We start from the raw sequence: 11787 nt of genomic DNA on the forward strand, positions 1-11787 counted from the left end.
TAGAATGAAAAATATGGGTGTTTTATTTATTGACATTTCTAAATATAATTGGGTCAATTTACATAAAAATAGGATGAGACTTTGCAGGTTTATGCCCATTATTATTGAGGTAGACCAATTTAAATAAACATATAAGTATAGTGATTATTTTTATTTTATATGCATCGTGTCAACATGAACTGTCTCGAGGGCCTATTTGCGAATTTTAAAGGCCCCGAGAGCCAAAGTTGGACGGCCAAGATTGCTCCTTGAGGAGGCGCACGGCGGGGATCTCCGCGCTGCGTATGCCGAACACAGGTCTCGAAGCCACAATAAACATTTTCTTTTTCGCTTTTATTATTATTGTTTTTTTTTATATTTCCGTGAGAAAAGGTTGGATTTTTGGCTTTTAAAAATCCAGGTTTTTTGTGTGGTGATGCGATTCCCAATGGAAGCGAGTGGGCTTAATTATTGGGGGGTTTTATCTCTCAGCCAATGCTTAAATTACTTACATACCCTTCACCCCATTATAATTTCGTCGGATGAAATGATTTGGAAGCAGTAAATTTGTTATTTCAGATGTCCGAGCGGGGTATAAGCGTAAGTCAGTGCCCTCGTGACGCAACCGAGTGCAGTGGGGAGGGAAAGCGAGAGCAATAATGACCGCGGGGGCGCAACTCGAGATAAGAACCAGAACGGAAGGAGGACCTCCATCTCTTCCTGTCTCCTTTAGTCCGCTTCAATCCTCGGTTTGATCTTCACTTTCTGTGGTCTTCCGTGTAGAGTCTGTGTCGTCGTCTCTCCCCTCTGCCTTTCTCCCTCTTTCTGGTCCCTGTTCTTGTGAAGGCTGGTCTTCTGAGGGGCAACCCCCGGGTGCCGTCTCAGAGCTGCGTAGAGGCGGCGCTAGTGGAGGTACCAAGTCTGTAGGAGTGGCCGGACAACAAAAAGGTGCGATTTTTCATCCTCCCTTCGCCTAAAGTTGCGTCCTTTACTACTCTGTTCTCTGTTCCCGTTTTGGTGGATCTTAGCGCCCCGTTTCTGCCCGGCTGCTTTCTTACGATCTCAGATTCAAGCAAATTGCAGTTCCTCGTCGAAGTATTCCTTGTTTTGTAGCTCTTGTTGTTTGATGCGAGAAAAGTACTCGATTTCTTGGCGGTTGCGCTCTTCGTTCTGCTATAGCTAGAGAAAGAAAGCGCGTTTCTGTGCTCCGAATCCGGGTTCTATCTTTACACGCCTTGGGACAGCGTACTGTTTACGTTTTGATTAGGCCTTCGGGTTTAGTAATGAGTTGAATTGGACCAACACGAAATTTAGTGCTGGATCTGCTCGTCCGCTTCTTATCTAAATTATTTTCAGTATTCCATCTCTTGATCGCATGATTTCTCATTCATCTGCTAAGATCTGGACGGTATGTCATATCTGAATAATTCTGTTTGTCGAATCGGTGTTGCTTACACTTTCCGTGTGTGTATGGAGAAAAAGGTTCAATTTTTCATCCTTCTAATCTCGTAAATTTCTTCTGTATGCGATCATAATCTCTTTTGGTATCACTATTGTGAAAGATATGATAAGGGTTTGCTTTTATTTCATTTGGCTGAAACTTCACGCAAAGTGGGCGTCTGTGGGTTCATATGGTAGTGTTAGATATTTTTGTTGTTGCTTTTAGCTTCCCCTTTTGCGCCGCATCCGTACAATTTAAATTATTTTTCTTTTTCTTCATTTTTATTACGTTGTCTACAGCTTTGCTGCAAATCTTTTATCATGTTTCATGACATAGTTTGAGTGTTGATGCTAATTTACTAGACTATTGTTGTACTGTTAACATTTAGAGCATAAATAAAATGAGAATTTATAGAATATGTAAAGTAATTCATCTGTTCTAGGATTTAATCTAATTTGAACTTTTTTATATCCAGCATGCGGATCAGCTCATAAATTGGTTCTGCTTCTGGAATGTCTTTATTTATGTTGACTCATGTTCTTCTCGAATGCCGTGCCGATTGGTTTTTCTTCATGTATATACATGATTTTATACATACACACATATATGTACAACTTTACATCTTAGTATCATATACATCCTTGTGGATCAGATATCTTTCTGTTTGTTGAAGACTTCATGGCATGCACCTCTCATTTATGTTATTTGTGGGATATACTTTTCTTGATTTTTTTACACTAAATTTTGTGCACACATGTTGAATGTAATAATTGAGGTAGAAAAAAAATCTTAATGTATTTCAGGAAACAGCTTTGATTGTTCTTGTTGTATGTTTCTTCACACGCACATGCTGCAAATTAATTACTTTCACAAGGTTTTGAAAATTTTCAGATGCAGCGGCAGCTCATGTTTTCTAATGCTTTTGTCCTCTGAATTGCAGGAGAATACTAAATCTGTTCTATACTCGGGGGAATATTGTGCTGCTTGTAGTTATTTATGGGGATGCTACTAGTTCAAGACATGATGTATCCTGGTGGCCCAAACTATGGTCAAATTTTCCCCTACAATGATGAGAGGAATGTCAGTTATGGTGGCTTCCATCAGCTTTCCACGGGTGAATGCATACTGGGAGAGGGAGATCTGGTTGATCCGCCACCGGATAGATTTGCTGAGGCTGCTGATGAAGACAGTGACGAGGACGTTGACATAGAGGAACTCGAACGACGCATGTGGAGAGACCGGATGCGGCATAAACGCTTGAAGGAGCAGCAACAGAGCAAAAACAAGGAGCAGGGTGATGCAGAAAAGCAATGTCAGTCACAAGAACAGGCTCGTCGGAAGAAGATGTCTCGGGCACAGGATGGAATTCTCAAGTACATGCTGAAAATGATGGAGGTCTGCAAGGCTCAGGGGTTTGTCTATGGCATAATTCCGGAGAAGGGCAAGCCCGTCAGTGGTGCTTCTGATAATCTCAGAGGTTGGTGGAAAGAGAAGGTTAGATTTGATCGGAATGGCCCTGCTGCTGTAGCCAAGTACCAGGCTGATAATGCCATCCCTGGATTTGACAGTGATTTTAACTCTGGATCTGTAAGTCCTCATTCGCTGCAGGAGCTTCAGGACACAACATTGGGTTCTCTCCTGTCAGCTCTTATGCAGCACTGTGATCCACCTCAGCGACGGTTTCCACTTGAGAAAGGAATCCCTCCACCATGGTGGCCTACTGGTAGAGAGGGATGGTGGCCTCAATTGAGCATCCCAAAAGAACAAGGTCCACCTCCATACAAGAAGCCACATGATCTGAAGAAGGCATGGAAGGTTGGCGTCTTGACGGCTGTAATCAAGCATATCTCTCCTGATATTGAGAAAATCCGTCGGCTTGTTAGGCAATCCAAATGCCTCCAAGACAAGATGACTGCCAAGGAGAGCGCGACATGGCTTGCTGTCATCAAGCAGGAGGAGGACATGTACATGAAGATGCACCCTTGTGCCCTCGCACCCCCATCTGCTGGGAGTGGTGTCACTGGAGCAATCTCCTTCAACAGCAGTGAGTATGACGTTGAAGGCATTGATGAAGCCAAGAATGAGGATGTGACAATCTATAATCTGGTTGCTGATGGTAATACTTTGAACTTAGGAGCTAGTTCAGGGAATCGGATGTTTGGATCAGCTCTGATGAAGGAAGAGAATGATGTCGAATTCATTCAGAAAAGAGCTTCATCCGAGTGTGAATTGATGATGAACCAGCAGACCTATACCTGTGATAATGTGCTATGTCCACACAATGATTTCCATAATGGATTTCTTGATAGGAATGCCAGAAACAGTCACCAGTACATCTGCAAGTATCAGAACACTCTTCCTCCAGGTTCTGGGATGACGAGTAGCAGTTTCCAGGTGCCTGAGAACAAGCCTTTAGCTTTTCCTCTGCAATTGAATACTGAGTCAAATCATCCTTCAATTGGATCAAGGCTTAATCCAGTGGATATTTCTGAATTGGGTATTCCTTCTGATGGGCAAAAATCAATCGATGAGTTAATGAACTTCTATGATAACAGTATCAGTGGTAGCAAGAACATGAACTTGGAAGGTGTGACCATGTTGGAAGGATCGAATTCTCATCAGCCTAGAATACAAATGGAAAACAACTTCTTGGGGCAGGGGTCAGGAATTGCTTGCAATCTATTTGAAGAAGTTGGTAGCTTGATGGAGCAATCACGCTACGTGCAGGAAAACACGGTACCATTTGAACAAGAACTTGCTAGTGGGGGCTTCATGACGGGGTCTGGCTTCAACATATCTGAAATGAACTACTCTGATACCTTGCATAGGGGTATCGGAGATTCCTCACAAAAGCAAGATGGATTCAACTGGTTCTGCTAAAGGAAATTTGGTGAAGGACCCATTCGGATGATTCATCACTGTGTAAGATCACGTGTTCAAAGTGATGGGAATCATGTCAGCAGCATTGGAATGGATTTTCGAATATAAATAATGCTTGGATTTGGGTTAAGGTGCTCTTCTTGTACCTCGGTATGTACATTTTCTTCCGTTTTCGTTGTGTCTTGGACAAATATTATCATGTGGAGTATGCTCCCAGGGAGTTATCATGAAAATGTTATAGTCTTGAATAGGAAGTGTAGGTGTGGGGGTTTTATTAGTCATGGGTACCGTGAAATGGATACTTTGATCTAATCCCTATATATATATATATATATAATCTTGTTTTTGCTCCGATATCTGTGGCTTATTTGGCTTGCATTTTGTTACTTTTGGTGTTTGTTTATGTTAACTTGAAGAATATTTCTCCTTTTTTTCTAGATGGTGAATGAATTCATGTGTGGTTTTGTTGAAATGAAATCACTGCTGCAAAGTAGTTTGGTATTTTCATTTGGCTTCTAAAACTTGCAACTTCTTGTGAGAATAGATTTCTTGGTCTCATATTTCTCTCCTTGGAGGATCTCTCTCTCTCTCTCTCTCTTCCTCACATTATTCAGGCTTTTTGACAGATGAGGAAATAGTGTGTGAAAGTCTGGGATATGCCATGCACTGTAAGTTCCTGAACTGGTAATGCATATAGTCTTCAAGTTCTTCCAAGTTAATGCCATAACACCTTCGAGTCTTGCATCTACAAGTTAGGCAGATGAAGAAGAATGGACTTTTGATAACCTACCAAGTTTCTGTCAACCTTTGTTCGTTGATTTGTCATTTTCAAGTGCTATCCATCTCATCCTACTTCTCCACCTGTGGCTCTTCACATGAAGGCCAAGAGTCGTGAATCAACAAGACAGACTGAATCCTTTCCTTCTTCACATGCCTACATCACCCTATGGTGTGTAGCTAGGAAAACTACATGTTTGATGAACTGCAAAAGTCTATTACCCTTTCTTTACACGGGACTCAAAACATCACCATCCACTTATTGAACTTGATCAGCTATTTTTAAATGGTTACCGATCATACAATTTTGTCTGTCTCTTGGCTTTGTCCTTGAGAGCAGACAATTTTGTCTCTTGGCTTTGTCCTCGAGGAAAGAAGATAAGGAGGAGACAATTTTGTCTCTTGGCTTTGTCCTCGAGGAAAGAAGATAAGGAGGAGACAATTTTGTCTCTTGGCTTTGTCCTCGAGGAAAGAAGAGAAGGAAGAGGTAGACTTTTGTAATACCTGGTTTAGTCTCAGTCTCTCTGTAAGAATTTGATGAGTATATTATTATTATTAATCAATTAACATAGTATTAAACATGATGAGGACAGGACCTGCAAGGAGAAAACAATTGAATTAACTTGGGATAATATCAAAACATTAGTGCACTCGGAACTATGAGAAAATAAAACCAAATCCTTTTCTGCCACACTGGAACCTGATGATCTATGAAAAGACGTGGATCCAACACAATGTTAGGATTGTGCTTTCTTCTTGGTGCAGCAATTTCCACACACCACGAAACCTGTTCATGGTGCATGGGCAGTGGATTCTATTCCCGCAGCCTATTTTGACTACCGTTCACGCATGTACCTCCACAACTTGTGCGATTGATACCGATCGCCTACCGGCAAAGTTATGACAACAAGATTAGTGTACTTCTTGTCGGGATTCTTCCTTGTTTTTTTCTCGGAATTCCTTTCCATGGTGACCTCAGTTTCATGGCTACACGAAAGAAATAAGGCGAGGAAGGAAGGGTTCCCCGTCCGTGCATGACCGCTCCTCCGACTCCGACACGAGTGGTAGCACCAGTTTCTCCGATGCAGGGAATCCCAACACTCGACGGCAGGAAGGTCGACAAGGGTGAGGGTCTTCAGACAGGGTGGCTGGCCAAACTGTGGAAGGCATTCGATGAAGGGAGAGCTTATCCAATGCTTGCAGCTTCTCACATCGAACGAAACGATCGAGTGTAAGCTCAACCAGATTTAGAACCGAGACATCATCCGTCATCCACCCGGGCGGCGTCCAGCCTACATAGCTTGGATCTGCAGAAGCTGCAGGTTTTGTGGCGGTAGAAGGCTTCCTCCAAAGACTATTATGTAAATCAGATCTAAAGACTATTATGCATATTTTGAGTAGTCTATCTAATAAATCAGTTCCAACAACTCCATTTGAGTTATAGACCGGTAGAAAACTTAACCTGAAACATTTACATATTTAGGATTATTCTATAAAGATAATAGTCTTCGATAAAAAAAATAAATTTAAAAATTATTTTTAAAATATTTTATTATTTATCTAGAAAAATTCAAAGGATATAGATTTTATTATTTTAATATAAGAATAGTTGAATCTGTAAGATTTCTAAAAATAACGAATCAATGAAAGTAAAATTTTTAAATTTTAATCTTGATATTAATGAGAGACCGATTGATATTATTTTATCACTTTATATTCGAAAGATTATTACTCCTCAAATCACTAAAATCATTGATGATGATAAATAATAAAATAATATTAATAAACTCTCATATGATGTTGATGTCATTGCTAATAATCTTTTAGAACAATCATAGTTTTGAAAAAATCTAAAAGAAAAAAAAGATATATCATTCTTGATGATTATATAGTATATTTACGAGAATCATATTATGATATAATGATTAAAATGATCTCTCATTATTTTCATAAGTCAGAAAATAATGATTCTGAAAATAATATAATATAATAAAAAAATATGTCTAGAAACTCATTGAATTGTCCAATAATTATAAAAGAATATGTTATAAGTGACTCCTTAAAGACAAAATGTGACTCAAGAGATAATAGAATGATATAATGAGTTATTTTCTTTGATTTCTAAAAAAGTTTCATTGTAAATGGTCATGACATTATGTTTTGGAATGAGAATCTAAATGATAAGATCTAAAGAGCGCTTGTAGGGGCCAAAAGGAAGTGGAAGGATGCTTCCGGCTTTGTTGGATCAAGACTTGTGGCCTTCGTCTTGCATCCAGCTTTGCAGTCAAGTTTCTTAGCACTCGAGCAAGACCAAGCAACACGACTCCTGTTCGGGCAATTGCTCTAAATTCTTGATACGCATATGTAACAAAGCAGCCTTAACCAGTCTTAGGGTGCATTATAAAGATGAATAACAACATACTTATAACAAGACCAAAACAACAAAGTATTCAAGAAGTCCCTCCTGAAGAGAGGTGAGTTCAGAATCAAGACACAAAACTTCAATAAACACATTCCTCAAAAGTAAATAACCTACAGATTCAGTGACTAGGCATTGTTAAAGAGCAGACCTGGAAAGTTCAAATAGGAACTTATAACGACTAGTCGATAAATTTGTCATGGCAAGAAGTAAATTGAATTGTCCCCTGAAGATTTTTCAGCTATCGTCATTTAATCAGTTGACTGTTAAAATCTTGATTATGGAAGCAACTCCAATTCGATGCAGTGCCACGACTGATTCTCCAGACTTGCAGAGTCCTAATGACTTAGCGTGATCAATTGCAGATTCAATAGCTTCGTCTGTGGACTCCGTGTCTGAAGCCTTTGCAGTTGCAGAGCTGAGTACCGGAATCAACCCTCTAAATATAAGGCTGTGCCTCGCAGGAGCCTCATCACTGCAGAACCAGTCAAAAGAGTCTGTCCTCAGCTCAGGAACCACTACTGATAGTATTGGAATTGCTGGCCTGTACTTTGCTACGAGTTTCGCTGTGCTCCCTCCTCTGGTCAGGACCAAGATGAGAGATGCCTTAGCCGAGTTAGCAGTTCGGACAGCTGATGATGCAAGGCTCTCCAATGGGCTCATAGGAACTGGTGCTGCTGCCGTGATTCCCTTAAAAACAGATCCATAATCCAGATATGATTCTGCCTCCAAGCAAATTTTAGCCATTGTCTGAACTGCTAGCTCCGGGTAAGCACCTGCAGCTGTTTCACCGCTGAGCATCACACAGTCTGTGCCATCGAGAACTGCATTGGCAACATCAGTTGCTTCCGCTCGAGTGGGGCGAGGGGCCTTGATCATTGATTCCAACATCTGAGTTGCTGTCACAACGGGTTTTCCTTGTATATTGCACTTGAAAATCATCACCTTCTGGGCATAGAATATCTTCTGGATAGGAATTTCCATCCCCAAGTCTCCCCGTGCAACCATGAATGCATCTGAGTTGGCAAGAATATCGTCAAAGTTGGCCACCCCTTCTTGATTCTCCACCTGCAAGTAATTTGGATAACATAAGAACTCTGAACTGTGTACACAAACATAGATGAATTCAGGAAGAGGAACAGACCTTGGACATCAGCATGATTGACTTGGCATGTGCACCAAGAACCTTTCTGACCTCCACAAGGTCAGAACCCTTGCGTACAAAGGACAAAGCGATCATATCAATTTTGTTTGGGACGCCCCATCTTAGGATATCCTCCTTGTCCTTCTCAGTTAGTGTAGGAAGGTCCACGATAACACCAGGAAGATTTACATTTTTTCTCTCTCCGAGCAATGCAGAATTCTCACAGCGACAGCATACCAGCCCCGACTCCTTATTACAGGAAAGAACTGTGAGCGTGATAGTTCCATCGGCACATAGTATCACACTGTCTGGCTTCAAATCCTCAGCCAACTTCTTGTAGCTCATAGATATCATGTTCTCGTTGCCCTTTATTGTGTAATCCGTGGTGACTGTGATTTCTTGACCCTTTTTTAGTTGGATAGGCTTGCCATCTTCCAAAAATCCAGTCCGGATCTCTGGACCCTGTGAGTTACCATACAAATATCAATACAGGAATTCCATTTCACGTTTGCACAATGATTGACATGCACATTCTAAACCAAGCAGATTTCATGCTGTCTAATGTCAACATTCCTGGGTAAGTTTTTTCATGGAACCTGGCCGAATTAACTAACTTTTAACCTCATCACCAAAGAAAATTTATCAGCACAATGATTCTTGGCAAGTATAGATTTGCACTACAAACTGCACTTTCACCTTCTATGTCGGATTGACAAACTGCATGTTTCTAAGATTCCCAAGTTCTCAACTACTGTCACTATCAACTTCTTTATCTATTTCACATTGCGTCCTTCCAATGACTCTGACCTATGAAATTATAGCAGCTACACTCCTGACATGTTAGACTAAGATTAGCCAGACCCAAGACAAATGTAATCTGTAAGTTAATAATGCCTTAGAGTTGTTCAGATGTGTATTTCTCTTATTTAAAGTGATCTAATGAGAATGGTATTCATAAGAAACATGATATGATGTATGCATGATAATAACAATTTTTCTGAGTCAGAATCTTTGCATATGTACATACTACCTGCAGAAAGGTTGTATGAGCACAAACTGAAAATTAGTAGTATATGTACAAATAAATCTGCCCCTTGTATTTATTATCAGTTCCAATACCCATAAAAATCCGCAAAATCTATTGCGATGATATTATACACAACACCCGAGTTTACAATATGGTTGAGCATATCTCCTTTAAAGATAACAGATGGGTCACAGATATACATAGAACATATTTTAATCCTTCCCCTGTACAGAAGGCATACATGCCCTCAACACTTGTCACACACACAATCTGAAAATACCAGCATCCCCATAAAATTAATGCATATCATCTCACAGTGTCTAAAAGTCTTTCCCTATGGTTCATCAAAAGTGCATGCAAACATCCTCTAAAAACCACAACTTTCTGCGGCATTTAGTAACTACTACAAAGTGATGTATAAAATAGCAGTTGCGCTACAGCTAAGCCAACCTCACTAGCTTTATATTATAGCTTTAGACATCACAAAGAATGATCATATCTTCAATGCATATTCATCATCACCCAAAAATAGAAATTAATGATCGATTTTTTTTTTGTGTGCAAAGTATAAATAGCGGGAAGGTGGGATTCGATCCAGAACCTTATGATAAACTATAATAGTCTTTATCAACTAAGATATCTGACGCTTTCGATGATGAGTAGAACTTCGGAGGAGTAGCAAATAGTAGTAAGAGAAAGTATGCTGGAATAATAATGTAATTCAAAGTAAATAAACAAAAAGAATCGAGGGCCTAAATTTATCCAATAAGCGGGCATGGATTATAATGCCAATAAGATGAGATATTGGCATCAAAATCTACGACAAAAATGATAAAAGATATCAATAATTTGTATCAGTCTCATAAAAATATGCAACTGACAAAGAGTATCCCAACAGAAGCAAATCTTGGGAGGGGGAAAAGGAAACCTCAGGGATTAAGAGAAGAGGGGAAAGGGGGGACCTTCGTGTCGAGCATGACGGCACAGAGGATCCCGGTGTTCTCCATCGCGGCGCGGAGGTTGTCTAAGGTTTCCTGGTGGTAGGCGTGGGATCCGTGGGAGAAGTTGAACCTGGCCACGTTCATCCCCGCCTTCAGAAGCCTTTCGAGCATCTCCACGGACCTCGACGCGGGGCCCAAGGTGCACACTATCTTGGTCTTCGGCCTCATTCCCGTCGAAGCCTGCTGCACCATTCTAAGACGAAGCTCAGCCGATCGAACCCTAGGATCGAAGACTAAAAGAAGAGGAGGAGAGGAGAGCAGCGATCGGGCGGGGAGGAATCGAGATCGATTGGGGAATGCGGAGAAGGCGGACGGAGCTCAAAGCAAGCCGGGGCAGTTGTGCCTGCCCGCTTTATATACACCGGGTCCGCGGTGCACTTCCCCTGCGGAGAAGAATAACCTCGTCAGTGCTTCCCCCTGGTTAGTTGACGCGCCCGAACAAGCTGGGAGAAGGATCAAAGAGTATTCTCTTACCTCATGCTGCCAACCCACCCGGCTACCTGCCTATTGATTGGAGAAGATGCACAGCCGGCCCCACTATAAGATGAGGACACCGTGCTTCTTATTTTCTTGTTCCTAAAAAGCCCCAATTGTTTTCTTGCTTCTCATTTTCATTTTGTAGATGTTCTTATGATGATAAAAGTAGATGTTGTTGTGGAGATCTTAGTGTTGGAGTTACTTTGTGTGCTAGTTTGACTTTGTTGTTATTCAAAGAAATGTGTCTTGAATTTGCAATACTGGAGTTGTTAATGCGTCATTTATTTTTATGTAGTTGGATATTTCTTTTTAAACAATATAATATTTAATCAATGGATGGTACCAGGTCGGATCCAAATCTAAATCCAATAAGTTTTCGGATCAATTGTACCCGATGTTGCAGGTCAGATTCAAGTTCTATAAGATCCACACCGGGTTCCAGTAAACATGAGTGGATAAAATATCGGATCGGGTTTCGGATCCTTGAACCCATTACCAGCACTTGAGGCATGTGACTTACCCATAGCAGTCTCTCTCTTCTCAGCCCTATCAATCAAAGTAAAAAAACCTGGTGGGGGGTGATAAAGTTAGATAAAAAGATGCAAGGAGTTCAACATTTGCAGCAATTGCAAGAAACATATG

General features: G+C 40.8%; 2 protein-coding genes across 2 annotated transcripts; one reads left to right on the forward strand and one right to left on the reverse strand.

Annotated features, from left to right (window-relative positions):
• The first annotated feature begins 610 nt into the window (after window positions 1–610).
• Window positions 611–4654, forward strand: LOC103986227 (protein ETHYLENE-INSENSITIVE 3-like 1a). The gene is made up of 2 exons (XM_009404164.3): window positions 611–927; window positions 2361–4654. The coding sequence occupies exon 2, from the start codon at window positions 2417–2419 to the stop codon at window positions 4298–4300; it is 1884 nt and encodes a 627-aa protein (XP_009402439.2). The 5' UTR covers window positions 611–927; window positions 2361–2416; the 3' UTR covers window positions 4301–4654.
• Window positions 4655–7471: 2817 nt separating this feature from the next.
• LOC135639231 (pyruvate kinase, cytosolic isozyme-like) lies at window positions 7472–10990 on the reverse strand. Its single transcript, XM_065153054.1, has 3 exons — window positions 10630–10990; window positions 8641–9102; window positions 7472–8564 (listed from the first exon to the last, which is right to left on the reverse strand). Exons 1-3 carry the CDS (start codon window positions 10858–10860, stop codon window positions 7752–7754), a joined length of 1506 nt encoding a protein of 501 aa, XP_065009126.1. The 5' UTR covers window positions 10861–10990; the 3' UTR covers window positions 7472–7751.
• Between the last annotated feature and the right edge of the window lie 797 nt (window positions 10991–11787).

This window comes from Musa acuminata, chromosome BXJ3-5 (assembly GCF_036884655.1).
Source record: "Musa acuminata AAA Group cultivar baxijiao chromosome BXJ3-5, Cavendish_Baxijiao_AAA, whole genome shotgun sequence".
NCBI lineage: Eukaryota > Viridiplantae > Streptophyta > Magnoliopsida > Zingiberales > Musaceae > Musa > Musa acuminata.